This window comes from Lytechinus pictus, chromosome 15 (assembly GCF_037042905.1).
Source record: "Lytechinus pictus isolate F3 Inbred chromosome 15, Lp3.0, whole genome shotgun sequence".
In the NCBI taxonomy this organism is placed as follows: Eukaryota; Metazoa; Echinodermata; class Echinoidea; order Temnopleuroida; family Toxopneustidae; genus Lytechinus; species Lytechinus pictus.
The window spans coordinates 11,238,938-11,260,032 of record NC_087259.1 but is presented as its reverse complement, the minus strand read 5'-3'; the positions used below and the strand labels follow the sequence as shown (position 1 = coordinate 11,260,032).

Here is a 21,095-nt window from a genome sequence, read left to right as displayed (position 1 = left end):
CTTTATAACTTTCTTCCTTTTCATTTTTTCTTTGCTCATTTATTCCTAGTACTTTCTTTATTCCCTTCATATATGTTTTCTCCCTCTCTAGTTCTTATTTTTCCCTTTTCCTTCTTTTTACTAATAACTTTGCTAGTCTCATACAATTTCGATCCATTGAAAATAGTTAAACAAACCACTGCCTAACTTATAAGACACTCCGCCCCCACCCCCCACCTCTACTATGGGCTGAAAATTGTCTGTAGATGGGTTTTTTTTCTCAACGATACCATAAATTGTGTTGCATGCAAATTTCCAACCGTCTATGCTCAACCCGCTAAACCCGGCCGGTGAAACATAAACAATGGCGTCAGCCCAGCCGGAGGTCATTTACAAGGTGATTTTCACTTAATTTTATACTGTGATTAAGTTATCGATTTATCTGTAGCTATTACAATTATATTAATATGATATATTTTCTACGGATATCTTAAACTGTAAGTGCTTTGCAAGAAAAGAATCATGTGAAATGTGTATTGTTTACGTTCGGAGTTCGAGAGATGTGTGAGGGTGTTTGTGCATGGAAGTGCACCCAGAGCGCCGGGCGAGTGCAATTGTTGGGATACGGTGCTTGCGTACTAATCGCGCGGTGAAAACAAGCCCCGGCATGCCCGGAAGTGAGTCAAACAAGACGTGGAGTGTGTATTTAGTGGAAACGAGGGTTTTTGTTGTATAACTTGTAACTTTAAAAGTTTAATGCTCACAGTCACACTATTTTGCCTGGTTGTGACTGGGCCTGTGGCTGGGCCGGCTGTGGATCACTGAGTCATTGAGTGACTGACACTGTGCAATAAATGAATAAAATTAAAAATAAAATCAAAGACTTTGACTAGACTGACTTTGACAATACGGAACCGGTACGGCCCTAGGTTTTTTTAGCAGTAACAAGACAAGTTAGACGTAGTCTTAAGTAGATGATGATGACTTTTAAAATCCTTTCATATGAAGAAATATATGACAGGATTTTAAGTCATCATCATTGCATCCTCAAGACTAAATAAGATGGCTGGCGGCCATCTGTTTCGAGGAGTTTTTAAACATTTTAAAATTTTGTTTTGTAATTCTCCTCGTACACAGACGGCTCGTGACGCAGCCACCATTAGCTGATTTTTATTTAGGGGGTTAACAATGCAAAATCCCCCGATGGGGCTTATCGATTTTTGTCTTTATTTCATTAAAATGTATCAAAAGAACCGGACCAAAATAAGGATTATTATTCCGTTTCGGCCTATCGAGTTAGAACTTCGGTCTCTGTAATTGGTGAATGGAGCCAACGGTGTTCAGCGGAACGACCAATAAAAATAGAGACCGTCAGACCGAAGCTTTTGGTCTAGTTTAGCAGGGGCTGTGTCTGTGAATAGATGAAAAAATCCATATTTTATTGTTCGAAATACACATAAACTGAAATACTCCAAAAATTTGCGATACCCAATTGATCGTGGGCCCGGCAGCCACTGTGCAGCGCCAGATTGACGAGGCTCTCTATCCCTTTGATCGCTGAATGCCAAACAGGGTAGCAGCAACTCTCATCTTTTAACGTCTTTAGGTCTGACGCGACCGGGGTTTGAACCCCGACCTCCCGGTTGTGAGACAGACGCTCTACCAACTGAGCTAACACACCGGTAGGATGATGTGTGGTCTGTGGAATGGGTTTGTCAAATTGATGGGGGAGTGGCCAGGAGCTGAACATGTTTAGGATCTAAGTGCGTTACAATGATTCACAATTTTGTACACATTAATATCTACTGAAAAAGTGTGTGTGTGTGGGGGGGGGGGGGGGGCTCTCTATAATAATATAGCCTAAATGTAAATGATAAGTAGTGTAATAGTAAGAACTTTTGATATCATTTCAGCCCATGACTTGGGATGTACCGGTAAATAAACAAATTCAATATAAGCAAGAAAGTATGGAAAGCAATATGTTAAAGCACATATTAGAATAAATAGAGCAAATTTGACTGTTAGATTAATAGTACTTACAAGTAGATCTACAAAAAAATAAATATAGTCATGATTTTGAATTTTAATTTCAATGCATACTATAAATGTACTGGTTAAAGCTAAATGCTTTTATTGAACTTATTATAAAAACTACCTTTCCTTTGTGAATCTATTAAGCCAAAATTTAATAAATACAGGGAGTCTTTTTTTTTCTCGTAGAGTGTTTTAGGAACATTTTAAAAGAATTATATTTAGATTTTCAAAACAAAATTAGTTATGGTGGTGGCACTGACTTTGGCCAAGTAATAAAGCAAACAAAACATTTCCTTGCCCTAAAAGGGAATCTGAAGCATTCTGTCACTGATGAGTCAGTATGGGATTGGTTTGGTGTATTTTTTGGATGTATCCACACTTACCAAAGCCAGAAAGAAGACCTTGCAGTGGCATTTTTTTTTGTAATACCCCTAAAAATTTATACAGATACTGTGCCTCTAATTTTGTAGGAATTTCTCCTGATTATACATTTACAAGAGCCTTTTACATGTCAGTGATGCGAGAAGAACCATTGTGAAAAGTGTTCTGTTACATTAAAAAAAAATACTTTACAAAAAATATTAAAACAAATCTTGTTCAGGCTAAAGTGAATTCATAAGATAAAGATGAAAAAAAAAAAAATAGTTGGCATTTTTTTTCTGAATGGGCAGATGTGAATATGGTCTAGTCTTCATATATCCTGGATCCTATAACAGTAATTCAAGGTCATGAGAAACAATGCAGCCACAGAGACCAAGGTTCTGATGAGTTCACACATGGAAATATTTGACGATAAAACTTTTGTATTTTCCCATTTGTTTTCATTTTGAATATATTAAGCACCCTCTGCCAAAGATTTCTTGAGGATGGGTACTATTAGTGAAGGAGATGATTTCTGTAAAAGTAACAATTTTGTTTCATACTTGGTCAACCCTATAGTATTATGTACATGTTGTTCAGTGGTTCTCACTCTTACACTGTAACCGCCAGTGTTCAAATTCCACTGCATTACTAGCATCAAGGTGTCGATCTGCTTGGCCAATCTCCAATCGGGATGTGCAGTTTGTGAATCACTTGACTATTCATTGCCGCAACACTTCCCAGGGAGTAGAGATAGTGCATGTGCAGGCAAATCTGAATCCCAAGATTGAGGTTATATCTATAAAGCACCTTGTTTCAATGTTTGGAGGAATTGTTAGTATTATAGTTCCATATGATAATGAATACATTACTTTACACGCCTTTCAATATCATCAATGTTTTGAAGCTTTAAAGTTAATGAAGCAAAGAAATGTATTAAAAGCATTGGGTCATTTCCGATTGGTCTTACTTCACGAAATTTAGTTAATTTACTGTTTTAAAAGGTAATATGTTTTTAAATTCTTGCATGTGTGAACAGGAGCTATAAAAATGTCAATGAATTTTCTTTTTTTTCTGTGTGTAAATGGGTCTACTGACTCACTATATGACCTGCATTGTACTACCAATAAACAGGAAAGGCAGGAAAGAGATCACAAACTTGCGTCCCACTATACAGTTTCCGATTGTCAATTTCCAGATAATTCTGAATTAACCTTGATCGCGACTTGCATGCAGTAAAGAAAGAATAAAGAAAACAATAAACAAGTGAACAAAGTACTATCTTTAGACTAATTACTACCAGGTGGGGTGGGGAAACACGTTTTATATTGGCAGTGATCAAACGGTTCCCATCGAGCCAGCTTCACATGAGTTTTGGTGGAGGATTTATTGTGGATTTTTATTCAAAATTATTATTGTGCAAGATGAAATTGAAACGGAGGAGTAGTACTATGTCGCCACATCAGAGGGATGGTGAATATGAACCGTGTAATTGCTATCCGAATTGCTTTTACTTCAAGGTAATCAACTTTTGGTCTACCCGGTACATTTGTGTGCACATCTTTACTGGTTTTAGTGGATGCAAACCAAGCAGTAGAAAACAGGCAATGAAATGGTTTTGTATTAAGGGGGGGGGGGGCAAAGTCAAAGCCAAAGTGCAGCTGGGGCTGACCATTTTATTGCTTTTACTTCAAGATAATTTGTTGGTGCTCCTTTGTGTGCACATCCTCACTTGTTTAGTTGCAAACCAAGCAGTATACTGTAAGGGGGCAGTGGAACAGTTTTGTAAGGGGGGGGGAGGGGTTACATACTGTATAAAGCCAAAGTGCAGGGACTGGCCATGCAAAATAAAACACAATCAGTTGGTATTTTTAATTGTTTTACACTTTTTGTGAAAATGTGTAGCCATATTGTACATACAGGTGTATACTGTATGTGTGCACAGTAGCTTTCACTACATATTTGAATAGTTACACGTTGGGTACCTCCCATGTATCCTTGAACCTATGTGACTTTGTTCGTGTGTACAAACAAATCTTGTTCTTATTCGACCATATATCCTTAATATTGTAGATTATTCCTTCGTACATGTTTTGACTTACACCTTACATTGTTTGATAAAATCCTTGGTTCATACTTGATTCCTTTCAGTTTCTTGTCAGTGCAGTCTTAAGCTTGAATGGAAGTTTTTTTTATTCACTGGCTTCTTTTTGAATTGGTATTTATTGAACTGTAGCAGTGTCAATAGCAGCTCGCTACATGACGTCTCCAGTTGTATATTTTTATTGCATTTCTGAAAGGTATAATAATACATGTAGTTGAACATTGGAACTTGCAAAATATAATTCATTGCAAGTAAACATACTGCATGTACAGGTGTACATTGTAGGTTAAAAAAAATCAATATTAATTCTTGCCTAAATAGAATCTGTTGGGTAACTAGATATCTCTTCGGCATTAATATTTTCAATTAGTAGGTAAATAATACATGCTTTGCACTATCTGGGCTGTTTGCATTAATGTTATTTTATGGTAAGCTATCAATGGTAACTACATTGATGGTCAATGTCCAATCAAATTTAAGGATGTGCATAATGTTTTTATTTCAAATTATATTTGGATGGAAAAGTTACATTTTCCGTAATACTGGGCCATGGATTGAAAAAATGGCTTCAAGGTAAATTCCAGTTCTGGTAACGATCTCAAAATGACTTTTTACAGAATCTAATATAACGACCACCCCAGTGTCTGTTTGTATGAATAAAAAATATGTGCCAAAGGATTCTGGAAGAAATTGTGTAATTGCTGAGAAATAAGCAAAATAAGCGCGGATTCGGTCACTTCCGTAGGGTCTTTATTCCAGCAATAATAATACACTGTCCCACGTGTGCCTATCTGTGTTGGCGATCTTCAGTGTGATCGTATTTCATCTTAGATTTTATGATTTCACAAAGTTCAGTTTATGTAACTGTACCAGATCTAGATCCACGATGATAGTCATACTTAACCTTGGTTTTACAGACTTTCTCACGAAATTAGTGTTTTACTGCAACTACTGTAATTTAGCTTTAACATCTAGAGAGAAGATCAACTTATAAATGTAGAATAGTTTACTGAGCATAATTCAATATTACTTTCTCTGTATTATTACTATTTTTTGAGGGCTGCTGACCATGCTAGATGTTAGGACCACCTGTTGTGTAATATTTAAAGACCACGCCCTTGATTGAATGCTCCTCTGGGAGTGGAAAAAGTGGATACATTTTTATGGAGAAATCTTGGCAAGCCGGGGAAAGAATGAGAAGGAAAGCACCTAAACTAGACTTCACTTTTAAAGTGCTAGATATTAAAGTGGAATAATGTTATTAGATTTTTAATTTCCTTTGAATTGCATTCTTCATAAGCATAACAGGAACCTATCCATAAGGACCACCTCCTCACAAAGATTGCTTTCCTTGTCCCGTTTGGGTGGTCCTCTCTCATTGTAACAGCACTTGTGAGATATTTAAAAAAATTTTTTGAATCTTTGTCCAACTGCAGGGCTGGCTGAAAAAAGCTGCTGAAGCGGAGGCAAACACCAAGAAGAAGAATTTCTTAAACCGCTCGCCAAGTTGGAAGAAACGTTATGTTGTCTTACTGAAGGAAACCGAAGACAACCATGATGTTGCTGTTTTGGCCATCTTTGACAAGGATGTGGCCTGTAACTTCCACAAACCTCGAGGTATGGTGGCTTTTGACTGTTATATAGAATTAAGCTGTATTGAAATTTGCTGTGTTCGAGTATAAAATGACCTTTAGTGTGATTATTTGTGTTCTGGATTTTTTGTCCTAAAAATTTTAAGATTGCCACTATACAGTGCGTCCCAGAAAAAACGAAACCGAGATTAAGCGACGATTTATCATAACTTAATCACAAATACAATAGACAAATGACCTACCAATGTAAAGCTTAGAATCTCCTCTTTCATTTGATGTATAACTTAGATTATTCCTCATTCACGCATGAGTGAGAAAAAACAATTTGAGGAAAGGATACCAAAAACTCATTCGGCGGGGGGTATCTGAATTTCAAAAAGAAAATCACATGCCAAAAAGTTCAATATCTGCTCTTCCATTTGATACCTTAATCACAAAAAATGGTCAAGAATTAAAAAAGTTATGTTCCCTCGAAACAATGCTTCTATCTCCATAATTTCATGAAATAAACGTGTTTTCACCGGTTTCCCACAGAAGCTATCGCATGGTTAACAAAAGACTTAATGCATGGCTGATCGTCAACAAAACGGAGTGTCGAGTAAGTTTGAATGCTAGCCTGTAAAAACTCTTCATTTTATGAAATTATTGAAAATTAAGCCTTATTTTAAATAACCAGAACTTTGTTATTTCTCGACCATTTTCAGTAATTGAGGTATCAAATTAAAAAGTAGATATTGAACTCTTTGGCATGTGATTTTCTTTTTGAAACTCAGATACAGCCCGCCAAATGACTTTTTGGTATCCCCTCTTCAAATTGTTTTTGCTCACTCATGCGTGAATGAGAAATAATCTAGGTAATTTCAGATGAAAGAGGAGATTCTAAGCTTTACAATGGTAGGTCATTTGTCTATTGTGTTTGTGATTAAGTTATGATAAATCATCGATAAATCTCGGTTTCGTTTTTTGTGGGACGCACTGTACATGTACAACTTTTGATTGATAAATTTCAAAATTGATTTTAAAAAATAGAAGAAAATAAAAAATGATAATCTACCAGTAATACATTTTTTGTGTTATTTCATTATAAAAAAGATGCTGTTCAAGTTTGATGGTGGGGGGAATTCTGGTATTCAGTGATATTCGAAATGTTATTCTTGCACTGAAAACAAAGTACAGCTAGTACTAAAGAAAACCTGAGATTTTTTTATCTTGTAAGTTGTAAATTCAATGTTGACCAAGAAAACAATGATAATTGAATATGTAAGCAAAATATGCAAAAATACAATTTAGCGAAAAACGTGACTAGAATCTCTACATTTTTGCACTGCTTTCACGATAAGTAGAAAAATAGTAAATCTAACCTCCCACAGGTATAAGCTCAACAAATTTTTTCATAAACTTCAAATCTACGTTTCTCCTTTTATGCTTCAAACAAAATAACGTCATTCACAATCTCCTGTTTCCAAGATGTGTTTTGTAATATATCCTCTCTAAAAAAAATTACATGATTTTTATCTTTTCAACCGATTCTATAATAAGAAAATCAAAACTGACATTGTTAGTTACTTACAGCCATTTGTGTACACACAGTCACTCTCATATCAATTTCTATTGATAAGCATTGTAATCAACAATTTGTGATCATGTGATGCATACATGTACATGTATGTATGTGTTTTTTTAAAATGCCAATTGCCATGTGATTATAAAAAAAGGAAATATTTTCTTGACATTGGAGCCTATTCTTATCTGTGAATTCTTAAAAGACACAGTATTACACAATTACACATACTTTCATTTGTGAAAGTACCTTGTGGTTTCTGTTTTCTTTTGTTTGTCTATTTTTGTTTTCTGCTGTCTTGCTTTAAAGGGGTTTAAAGGGGAAGTTCACCCTGAAGAAAAGTTTGTTGTAAAAATAGCAGAAAAAAATAAATATTAAAAATAATATATTGGTGCAGATTTGAGGAAAATCTGTTTAAAGGATTAGACCTTTTAAATTTTGTGACGTCATAAACGAGCAGCTACTCCATATGCTATGTAATATAAAATGCATGAATTTAATTTTTTAATGGTTCCTGATGACTTGTTTTTGTTTTCTTTTCATGATCATGATCGTGAAAATGATTTGTCTATTGGTATATAAAAGTTACAGTAAAACCATTTTCAGTTTTCTGAGAATATGACATATCATTGATTTTTACCAGACTTGCTAAGTAGGAATGCTGCTCGCATAATGATGTCACAAATCAAATTATTAAGATTCTAATAACTTTTAATTCAAAGATGGATTTTTCTCAAACTTTCGGCAATATTTTTTAATTATTTTTTCTGCTATTTTTGCAATAAACTTTATGTCAGGGTGAACTTCCCCTTTAATACACATTAGCCTACATTCTCAAAAGAGGTTCAATTGTACAATGGTACAAAACCGTGTATTATGCAGATTTCTCATCTGGCTTCCCTTTTATAGCGCCCTTTTCCTAAAGCACACATTTAATTGGATTTTTCTCAATGTATGTGATGATACAAGTGTAATTATGGACAAAAATCTGCGTAGTCCATGGTTCTGTATCATGGTATAATTGAAACCTCTTTCGAGAATATGGGCCATAGTTTTATACCTTTGATAGTGTTCAGGAAATAACAAAAAATCAGGCAAAGGGAAATATGCAGTGTAATTGAATAACATGATAATACACATTTTCTCAGTGTCTCTGTGCTCTCAGGAAATTAGACAAAGAGAGAAAGGAAGATGAAATAGACTTTAGAAGTTATAGGCTGTTATGATTACTGTGTCTCCATCAGGGTTTTCTTTAAATAGGAAACCTTAAGTTTGCACTTAAAAAATGCAAATGCTATATCTTGGCTTGTGCGTGTTAAAAGGCATAGTGCATTACAACCTTACACAATTATTGCAAACTTATTATTATTATTATCATTATTATTATTATTATTATTATTATTATTGTTGTTGTTGTTGTTATCATTATTGTTATTGTTATTATCATTATTACTATTATTATTACTATTATTATTAGCCTATATACTTCTGATTCAAATGGGACATTGGGTAGAAAGATGGTTGAGTCAGGACTTTCATGAATTGTGACTTTTTATACAATTACCTTAAAAATTAAACCTTCTCTTTTATAATGATATTCAATTTTATTAATGCTAACCCATCCAGCGAGCCTCAAGCTATCACCCTGGTACCGAGTAGATAAGAAGTACGATCCGACGGGCAAGCAACACATCTTTGAGGTCAGGACTTCCAAATCGACATGGCGGTTCTTGGCGGACAGTCAGACCGTCATGGACCTCTGGGTCTTTTACTTACAGATCCAGACTGAGCTGAGGACAAATTTTCCAGGTACTGTTTAACGATAAATTTAAGTTAAATTACCTTTTGGATACATCCCTCTTGTCTTCTTTCTGACCCATCCCAATTAGTATGTCCACAACCAGTTTGAATTTGGTTGAATTTATTAACAAACTTCATTCATTTGGCATGAACATTTTGTTTTAAAATATATACAATGATAACACAAACAAAAATATTCATAACTGTATGTCATATAAATCAGTAATACATCAATACATTTTCCATAGATTTTCAATTGATTATTATACATATATACATTTATATACAGAGAGAAATGACGAATTGAAATTTAACATAGAGAAGGAATAGCATAATGCAATACACATAAGTTATCTAATTATCGAATACAGATCTGGAAGTAAATACATGTATAATGTTAGGGATATATCTTTGGTGTTGGTGGCTTTGGTGGATTTTAGATAGCTTGAGTGAAATAGAAAAAAATGTAGTTGGTGTTAAAACTCACCTCTCTTATTTGTATACATCCAAGCGGTCTAATTGCATTTTTGCTCATTTACCAATAATTTGTTTAATTTCTAGTTAAGGTATGTTTAGTCTACCACCATAGGCCAAATGATTTGAACTGTTATTTTTCTTTTGAAAAAGTGCAAAATTATATAAAAATAGACGAAGTGGAATTTAGACCATCTTGACATGATTAAGACTATTTAAAGTGATAGTTTAAAGCATAGTCAATAGGAGACCAAAAAAAACCTTAATGATTTCACTTTCTCCTTCACTTCCTCTTCCATGTATAATTTTAATTGCTTCCTGAGAGTATTAATGTACATTTTGTGAAGAGAACATGGTAGTATCTTTCATTTGCTGCATAAGCAATAAACAGCTTTATTGCCAATCATAGATTTTAGCTTCTGGATTACAGTATTACTTACCCTGCATCTGCACCAGTCATCCGTTAAAGTCGCTGGTAAGTTACAAGCAGTTTTATGAAACATCCACCTGTGCTTCTTTGCCAAGCAACACCATGTGAAGTTGTCAGATCTGTCAACTCTTCAGATGATAAATGTTAATGAATCGCCCCTCAATGGCCAACATTACCTCTTAAATCATACCTCTCCCTCCCTTTTACAGGACGGTGTTTCGAAGTGACTCCCGACGACTCAGAATCAATGAGACGGATTGGTGCCAGGGCCTCCACCTGCCTGCTTCATCTCTCAAAATGGGGGCTTACGCTAGCTCTAAAGGTAGACAGTCTGCAGTTTGTAGTATCTAATACTTTGATAGCTTGGGGTATTTTAAAGTGTGTGTGGGGGGGGGGGAGATCACTTCAATTCTCAATGTAATGGAACTCTTTATACTTTTATTTATCCCTTAAAAAAAAAAAAAAATCCCCCTTTTTTGCTTGTCTTTTCCTTTGTTTTTCATTTCTTGAAAAAACCAAAGTTTTCATAATGAGCTATCGACCAGGGCCTTTGTTTATGAAACCTCAATAAAGTGCTTAATTCCACCTACATGTACACATGTAACTCTGCATTACATCTACTGTACGTTCAATGTGATGAGCTAGCAAATATGTTTATTTTAACAAAGTTTTATATACTTTATATATGGGGCCGGGTGTATATATTGTGTTCATATTTTCTTATCATTGTTTCACTTTCCCCTTCCTCTCCCTCTCTCTCTCTCTCCCTCTGTTTCTCACACTCTTCATTCCTCTAATACCCTCTATACATACATATTTTGAATCTCCCACCCTCACTTTAATATCCTTTCCTCGTCACAGCGTACCAGATCTCTGGTGGGGCAGTGGCCTCTGAAATCCGTACGAGAGTTTGAGAGCTCGGAGACTGGACGCTTCTCCTTCAAGGCTGGACGAAGCTCACCAATGGGGGCAGCAGAGTATGTCTTCGCCACGGTGCCGGGTCAGGATAGCGAAATATACGATCTCCTGGATACATATACAACAGAGGATCTGAGTGCTCAGGTAGCTTCACTCACTTCCTTATTTTCCTTAATTCTTTGTAAAAATATAATTATTTGGGGTTGTATTGACAAATAGTCAGAAAAATAGGAGTTATACCAATAATTTATTGTAACAATACCGTAAGGGCACTAGTATTCAACCCGTTTGGAGAGTTTCCTCAAATATATAGAAATATAGAATTTACCTGAATTTCAGACCCGTCTTATTTCCAAGAGCAAATGCTGGTTATTCTTTTTCCGTTATTTTTTTCTTCAACCAGTTGACTGTGTGCGCGGGCGATCGAATTATACGGCGACGGATTTTGGTACTAGTATTCAACCCGTCGGTACTAGTATTCAACCTAGCGATGAAAGATGGCCCTGTCTCTCAATCTGCCCGTGTCCCATCCGACTATAGACTAGACCAATTGAGATGAGACCAAACAGGGAATTAATCAAAGCCAGAGACTTACATAGATCTAGATCTAATTTAGCAATCTAAACCCTTTTGAGATTTGCTATCAATCCTCACTAGGTTGAATACTAGTACCCATTCAGTGCAAAAGGCCATCGCCGCATAAATCGACCCTCCGCGCATACAGTCGACAGATTGACAAAGAAAATATCGACAACAGATTACCCTGGAAATAACAAAGGTGTGAAATTAAGATAAATTCCCCATTTCTAAATATTTTGGGGAATATGTCAAAATCTTTGAATTATGCCGGGTTGAATACTAGTACCCATACGGTATTCACTTCTTTGCTTTTCTTCCTTAATTCTTATTTAATTGTGTGTTTTATCATAAAGAAATCACAATGAATTTACAAATAGTGATTGATTAAGGATTAAAAAGATAATCACAATTTACATGAATGATAAAAAAAACAGCAGAATAAGGAAGAAAGTACTTCAGTTAGACCTGCTATTCTTCTAGGAGCTTTGTCACCTTTCCTTATAACAGTGTAGAGTTGTATACAAAATGTTGGTTTACTGTTATTCTTGTTCTCAGTAGTGAGACAGCTTTTTCTGAGCTGCTCTCATTTTTTTTTTTTTTTTGAGACACAAGGTTTTTAAACCCCAGCAACAATATTTTCATTATCGTGCAGCCCCAGAACCAGTCCGGTCCAGCAGTTGCTGAAGTTGTAAACCAGGATTACGAGAGGTTGAGGTTAGCGACATTTGGTCTCCTTCCCAGAAGGGGTTCAGTAGGTAAGAGAAGATTGGGTCATTTAGGTTGGCATGGCAAAAATGTAAAGGTGTTGTGGCTCAGTGAATAAGCCTCCGGACTTTAACCCTATCTAGGCCAGGGTATTTTGGGAGTTCCTATGGCCGGGGGGGGGGGGGGGGGGGGCCTCCCAGGCCCCCCCTTGAGATCTCGGCCGTCGACCGCGCGGTCGCGCCGAAAATTGGCACGCGGGTTGTCTTGGACATAATCTACAAAATTGTATAGCATTTTATTTCATGCAAACTGCTATTAAGTGATAATGCTAATTTATGCGTAATTAGTATGCGAAATCATACTTTTTCCTCTAACTCCCTAAATAAAGCTCCAAATTTTTGATATAGAAACTCTTTGTGGTGTACTTAGCAAGTGTACATGAACAAAATTGCGATATCAAATCGTTTTCTTATGTATTTTATTGTTTTTTGCAAATTCTTAAGTATTTCCTTGTTTTTCACCTTTTGTTTTTCATTGTTTTTTCAATGAAATTTGTTGGGGACTCTTTTGAGATCATAAAAAGCATAACATAAATACATTTAGACCAACAAAACTAAAAATAATCTTACATTTATGATTTTTAGTTGAAAACATAATTTGCATTGACTTTGTACACAAAATCACGTTTTTGAGCAATTTTGGGTCTGGCATGCACTTACATAATGTTGCGTAATTTCGGAACCATGTACCCGGGTAACGCAAAATTGGTCTCAAAAGTTGCGCAAGACTTGAAAGTAAAAAGTCAGCGAGCGGCGCGGTCAAAAAATTTCGCGCGGCGAAAATATTGCGCGAATCGTTGAGGGGGGGGCCTCCGAGGCCCCCCCCCCGGCCTAGATAGGGTTAAACCACAAATTCCAGGGTTCAAATCCCACCATGGCACTCGCATCCTGTAGCAAGGCGTATGTCTACATTTGCCACTCTCCACCCAAGTGTAGTAAATGGGTACCCGGTAGGAAGGAAATCCTTGAATGCTTGAACGCCCGCTCAGGATAGCCATGCTACAGCTGGGGTATTAGTATGCAGTGCTTTGACCAGTGTATGTATGACCAGTGGCATATCTAGGAAGGAAGCTCCCAAGACAAGTGTTAAATCCCCCCCCCCCTCCCGCACCTTTGAAAGTCCGATGTCGGGGCAAACTCTGGGGAGCAGTCCATCAGCATTGTTGTCTGACAAGTTTTCTGATCTCACAACTTTCCTACATTATGTAGTTTGTGATTAGCTTAGGAGCACATACATGTATGTGTGTGAATGCTCCTATGGTAACTGTCGGGGGTTATGATTTGGAATTTTTATTCTTACATGTAGCACAAATAGAAATCATATATTTTCATTGGCAGTGTGTCATGAATTGTTCCAATAAATATAGGTATCAAAATCATATTAAGAATATGTGTTGAATGCCATGTAGGGTGGATGCCATATAGGGAACAGGCAGGGAGGATCATCAAGTAATTTATTCTTTGGGGCCAGTGATTCATTTGTTGACTGCAGGAGGGAATCCACTTAAGTTGATTTGAATTAAAATAGTAAAATTAACCAAGCATATGAGTAGATACTTTCATCAAATTGGATGCGAATTGAAGATTTTGTTCTTTAGAAAGAACTGTCAGTAACTTTTGATTTAATAAGTGAAGGGACTTCAAGGAAGGAAATGTCAGGTTTACTTATCTTATTTCCAGGCAAGATAATAACAGACCTGACAGATTTGATATAAACATTACAAGAGAAATATACAATTTAAGCAACAGCCAATGCCTGGAGATCACTTAAAACAATTTAAAATTCTGTCAAGAGGTTTTCCACATTGGCTGGTGCCTACACAGGTAAACATGTAATTATAATCAAACTTCTGAATATGAATTAATATGAAGAAGAGAAACAAAATAAAAGCTTGGTTATAACGTATCATGACAAGAAATAATACAAATTATATTAAACCAGCATTAATCGTTCGTCAATTAGAAAAATTGTGGTAGGTCAGTTGGTTTGGATTTTAAAAGTTTGAAATGAATTGAAAGACATGACATTGATCATTTTCATGTGCGAGCATAACACAAACACAGGTTGTCACAGATACGTCATAGCTCACCAAGTTTGGAAGTCAGTGAGATATACATTGTACATTAATGAACAAAATGCCAGTATTGGTGATCAGCAGGGCCTTGTCTTTCAAAGAGTTGCAATTGATCCGATCAACCACAACTATGGACGGCTAGCAGCGTCAACATCTAAAATGCAAATTTGTTCAAAATATTTTCTAGATATGATGTATATTCATACATTCATCATTGTCTTGAAGATTCAGTGTGATTCTCTTTGTTTACTAAGGAGATTGTGCAAATTTCCTGTAGATAAAAATATGGTATGGATGGATTTCCATACGTTTGAGATTGATTGGATCAATCGTAACTCTTTGTAAGACAGGGCCCAGATCTTATCTTGCAATCCTTGGGGAAATCTGGAAGGAACTCTCATCAGTAGTCAGGAAAGATTTCCTGATGCCTTTCCTGGTTTAGCAGATCTATATCACTAACACTGGGATAAAAATAGAACATGCATTGTTTAAAGATCTGTGAAGACTCTAAAAATATTATGTAACTAGTGTATAACTATCTGATTTTTCTCTTTTATTATGTCGTACTAGTAGTGGTTCCATGACATTTGCTCCGGGGACAATTGCTCCACTCTAAATTCCACATCACACTAATCAAATGACCAACTTGAACCCTGGGTTTGACAACATACCCTACCCTAAACCTAACATAAAACCCTGCTGCAACCCCAACCCTTACCCTACATCTTAGATGATATTAAGCCCGGAGCAATTTTCACAGGAGCAAATGTCGTGTCACCCTTAGTAGAAGATTATTATTCTTGGGCGACTTGCCACTTTGTCTAATGTATGTTTGAAAAAATAAATCTGATTGGTTACCTCTCAGTCTTTGGGACAAAATGTAGATGCAACAGTGCTCTTGATTGGCTGTTGTCATTATGCTCTTCATTCGATAAAAGTAGATATTATGCTAACTTTACTATCCAATGGCAACGAGTATATGCTTCACGGCCTATCAGAATAAATGATATCTTTGGATGGCAAAGTTGTCATAATAGTCACTTTCATGCAACAGAGACCAGTTGTTTTACTTTAATTGCAATTAAGCATATCACTCTTACATCATTTGACCTGTGCACATTTCATGTTGTACAACGCCTACTTAGCTTGTTGTACGCGAGTAAATGGGAGGCTGAATGTCAAACATTCGTACCGTTGCACAAAAGACGTACCATCCAAAATGTACCGTTGCACGGCTTTAGGAGGTGACGTCACAATATGATTCTATTCATTGCGCTCAGTAAAAATGCAGGTGCAATACGCGTATAGCCTGCTGGCTAAATGCGCAATGCTGCCCGAGGTGTTCGCTTGTGGGATTTTGCTTTTCGCTTTCCATATTTTTGCTCCCTTTTCATAGATTACTGCAGGAAAAACTCTTTGTTTTTTTCATAAATTCGCTAAACTCCGAGGCGTTGTACAACACAAATAGCGAATATTCTTATTCGTGCAATGGTGCGAGATTTCGCATTCGGTGAAAGAAAGAAACACTCTATTCAACTCGGCTAACGCCTCGTTGAATAGAGCATCTTTCTTTCACCTCATGCGAAAGCTCGCACCATCGCACTCATGCCTATTCGCTATTTGTATATTGTTTGTTCCTCCATGTAGGTCGGCCGATCTCTCCGAACCACACCCAGCACAGCCAGGCCGTACCTGTCCCCGGACGAATTAAGAGTTATGATCGGCTGAACCGATCAAGGGATGGTGAGTTTCATACTGATATTGTGACCTTGTCAAAACCATTCAAACTGTCATAGTTACTGCTTTGTCAAAAAGACATTGTTAAAAAAGGGTTGTGATGATGTGGTATTGTATGAAGACTTGTGATGTCATTGTTAGCAGTGGTACATACATGTAGTTATGGCAAGTTGCATTCCATTTTGTATTGTTATGCTTATAAATTTCTTTGCACTTTGCACTTTTCCTTGTTGGGGCCAAAATATACAGAATCTGTAAATGTTTGTTGACTCTATAATTGAACACTACTATTTGCCTGGTTGGAACATGCTTTGTAGGTTGTGAAGTATTAATGATGGAATTAGAATCAGAGCAGACATGTTTGCATTGGCATGTTGTTTTACTCTTCATGGATTTTTATCTCTGATTTTCTTTTGAATTCTTCAGGATCCAACCACAGAATTGACCGAAGCAAGAGCGACAATGTCAAGAAATCTCAGGCAGCTCCCCCGGTACCAGCCCGTACCCCATCCTTGCCCGCAAAGACATCTCGGCCTCCAAGTGCAGCTTCTTCTGCGGAACCAGACTATAACCTTCCCTACGCAGACATGGGAGGAAGACCAGCAGATGAGGAGAACCTGCCTTACACCGAAATGGCATCTGGATCTGCGGTCAACACACTCACCAGGCAAGGGCTGGGACGCGACAGCAAGGACAGGATGAGTTGGGATGTACCCATTCCTCGTACACTGACACAGAGCACTGCAGCCAGCGACAGATCTAGTTACCAGTTCATGGAGTATACGCCCCAATCTTACCGAAACACCCTGACAGAGAGCTATGAGAACACACCACTGATAGCTGCAAGTCCTGCAGCAAGAGGCTTGTCCAACGGTGGTTTTGTGAACTCCCCGCTGCAAAACACGATGAAGGAGTTGAACATTCAGGATCATGAGTATCACATGGTGGAAACAACCAAAGGTGCTACAGGAGGGGGTGGATCAGGTCCTCCGAGTCCTCTGGTGCACACCTACTTTGAAGGAGAGTTTTCGGGAAGCAAGGGTTCCTCAGGAGAGAGGGAGCATCAGTATCAAGGAGTGGATTACGAGGGCATCGGCAAGGAAGGTTCCCATCCCTACTCCCGTTCACTTTCTCGTTCGTTCTCCCTCGAAAACCTCCGCAGCCCGACCTCCATCACCGACTCTTACATTGACCGCTCGCCAAACCTTGGGTCTCTGGACCTAGCTTTTTTCTCATCAACCAACATGCCAAATTGGATGAACGAAAGGCAGTTACCATCTCTACCTCGCGATGAAGTGCCACCAACCGAAGAAAACCCTTATGTTACGTCCCCCAAGAAGTCGAGGTATGCCTATGAGGAAGTGAACAATATTTTCCCGCCCACCCCTGCGCGGGGTGCCCAACAAACTGAATATGGATCTGTAAGCAACACATCAGCTGAAGAAATCAATGTACAGAACCATGTAATGCGGAATAGCACCTTTTCAGAGGGATATGTAGATTCCAATCTTGCTGCGGTGAGACCAACAGACAGTTTTCATCCCAATACTGCCATGATAGTCACGCAAGAATCTGCTAATGTTGCACATCACTCAGCCATTGTTGAGCCGAGTGTGACTTACACGCAGGTTCGAGCAAGCGTGCCTGCGCCAGAACTTGAGTCAAAGGAGAAAAGGAAATCATTTAAAGAAAGGACACTAGAACGAGTCAAGATGAAAAAAGCAAAATCACTCGTAGATCTCTCCGATACAGCCAAACCGCAAGGGACAAAATCAGTTGCACTTGAAGATCTGGATAATAAGAGGCTGTTCAATAGTTTAGGCCGACCAAAGAAAATGAAGAAATCACAATCAAATCCAAACCTGCTGTCAGAGCCGGATCCTTCAACTCCGGAGGCTGCTCCTCATTTTATCTCACCAAAGAAAGATTCGGACAAACAGTCCCCGGTGACAGGAGTCCGCAGGAAATTTGGTCTTGGACTGAAGATGATGAGGCAGAAGAGCCGGAGTCAAGATGAGGAGGGTGGGGAGAATACAGGAAAACCCAAAGTTCTGCCGAAATCCACAGTGAAGAAAATTGATGTCAAAGGCATCTCTACAACGGACAAGACAAAGTCTTACACCCGAAGGTCCCAAGGCCAGCTCAGTGATCTACCCCTTGACAGGGCTGTCGATGCAAAGATCAAACAAGCAAAGGACAAAGGGGCAGCGGGGAAGAGGCAAAGAGCAGTATCAGCAGGGTCTGCAGTGTCCGTTCAGGCCATGTTGAACGAGCAAACAAACTCTACCGGAATGATCTCCAACCCACTTGCGTACAGTTCCCAGTCAATTGCCGGGTCTTCAGAAGGACCTGAGCTGGATGAGCAGGGCTACCTCTCACCGACAGAGATTGGGTCTCCAGTCAAGAGGATATCTGACCCTCTGGAGGCGGATATGAGTGATAGACCACTTCCAGAGCGCCCTCTACCTAGTCCTCCGTCACATTCACAGAGTGCACCACTCATGAAGGTCAGAAATGCCAAGGTCACACAGGTTTGGGAGCTTTGATATCAGGTTCTTACAATATCATGCCCTAATTTTGTCTACCTTCAATTTTAAATATAATTTTTGATGTACTAGTTTTGATATAGATCTTATTCCGATTTCAAATTGTTATGTATCATGTAATTAATTATATTTTTTCAATTAACCAAGTGACTATATTTTGCCTTCTGTTATGCATTTGAATCATCATGGTATAGGGGTTCTGAATCTCGCCATGACATCAGATGGCTGTTTGTGGTGTACACTAGCATCCTTTGGCACATCTTCAATTTACACATTGCCACTCTCTATCTAGGTATTAAATGTACCCAGTTGATGGGAGATGTCTGATAAAACATCTGACAGAGTCTGCTTTATCAGACAGTTAATGTTGCAGTCACATATCCTGTTTGGTGGCAGTACGGCAAGTAAAAAATAGCCAATTTATTCATTTTTAATCAAACCACCTTTATGTAGCTGGTACACAAAATGATAAAAAGGCTGTTTTCAACTTGCCGTACGGCCGCTGTAGTGGAAATATTACTGTGCCATTAATAGTGACAGTCTGATATCTGTGCTCAGCCAATCACAAGCAAGGAAGTTGTCAACTTTTCAGAAGAAAACTGTTGATGAAATGATTCTCTCTTGGAGACAACTTACAAGACATATATGGGGGTTGTTTGGACCCCCCCCCCCCCACACACAGTATAGATTGAACAGTTTAGTTGATCCAGTCTCAGTAGATAAAAGACTTATTGGGAGCAGCAAAACCTTTGCTCCACTCAGAGGTAGACTTACTTAGCTTCCAATAGTTTATTTGTTTGATTGTGAGATGGTACTGGGTGTGTCGTGGTCTAGTGGTTCTGACTCTCGCCTTTAAAACAGAGGGTCGTCGTTTTGAATCCTAGCCATGGCATGTTTTCCTTCCGCAAGAAATTTATCCACACTGTGCTGCACTCAACCCAGGTGAGGTGAATGGGTACCCGTCAGGATTAATTCCTTGCATGCACTGAGCGCCTATGATGGTAGCTCGAGCTAAAGCCTGGGTTTTAATAGCAGTGCTTTGTATCCTCAGGCAAAAAGCGCTTTATAAATCCAGCTATTTTTATTACTGCTGAAATTGAGGCTTGTCAATTAAAGCCAAACAATCCAAATTCTCAAAAAGTTTCAAGCATTTTGAGCATTAAGTTATACCTCAAATCATGAAAGCATTGATTTTAATAGTGAGACTTGATCTTTTTGACAAGTGGAAAGCAACGTTTTAGAGATGAGTAATGATTCATATTTTGTCTTTCTGTAACATCCAGCAAACAACAGGGTATGTATTTTCTTTTTTGTATGTCTACAGACTATAAATGAATGGCTCCGAGTATTATTTTGTGTAATAAACGTACTCTTGCCTTTCAGAGTCCTCGTCTGGAGCCGCTGTTTTCAAAGGGTTGCAATGATCAAAATCACTCTCAGTTTGAGTTTGTTTTTTATTTTTAAATCCATTGCAACTCTTAGTGAGACAGGGCCCAGGGCCCCGTAACACAAAGGTTAGCGATTAATCACTAAATGAAATGGCCTATCAAGATCGTCATTACATGCGCATTTTGCTCAGTAGACTGACAAGGAGCCAATCAGAATTGCTCTTTCAAATTTGCGATTGATCGCTAACCTTTGTGTTACGGGGCCCTGATTTGACCTTGAAAAAATTAGTAAGAATTTTCTAGCAGTTTTTATAAATCTCTATTCTCTAAATAATATAATTTTCCACTAATATTTCTAAGCCGCTGCTATCTTTCTTCATCAAAATTAAATAATGAATATGATGAGAACAATTCTGAAAATGTCTTGATGAGCTATATCAAGGGTTGTCCATCCCATTGCTTATTGCTAAATTTGTGTGAATTTTGTAAGGCTGAAATTTCATTTCCAGGTCATACTTTTCTTCTTTATTAATTTTTTGGCCAACTTTGAAGGTTCACTGCATAATCATAAACTGCCAAATGTGTGCAAAAGAAAAAATTATATTAATTCGCTTAAAGAGAAATGCATCTACAATGTACTTACCGAATTTCACTGCTTAATGATATTTTGATTGTATTTCATTGAAACTTTTGGTGAATGTACACTGTTAGCCAAGATGTCAGATATTGGAAAAATTATTCACCTCAAACTTGT

General features: G+C 37.7%; 1 protein-coding gene across 2 annotated transcripts; it reads left to right on the top strand.

Moving 5' to 3' along the window:
• The first annotated feature begins 325 nt into the window (after positions 1–325).
• On the top strand, positions 326–21,091 carry LOC129277747 (uncharacterized). Of its 2 annotated transcripts, none has more exons than XM_054913904.2 (8): positions 326–376; positions 5,914–6,094; positions 9,257–9,439; positions 10,544–10,656; positions 11,196–11,396; positions 12,484–12,586; positions 16,318–16,413; positions 16,834–21,091. In XM_054913904.2, the coding sequence occupies exons 1-8, from the start codon at positions 344–346 to the stop codon at positions 18,951–18,953; spliced, it is 3,030 nt and encodes a 1,009-aa protein (XP_054769879.2). In that variant the 5' UTR covers positions 326–343; the 3' UTR covers positions 18,954–21,091. The 2 variants fall into 2 exon arrangements, with proteins under 2 accessions (XP_054769879.2, XP_054769878.2); XM_054913903.2 differs by lacking the exon at positions 326–376 and adding an exon at positions 3,744–3,893 and having other exon boundaries at positions 16,834–20,006.
• Positions 21,092–21,095: the final 4 nt, after the last annotated feature.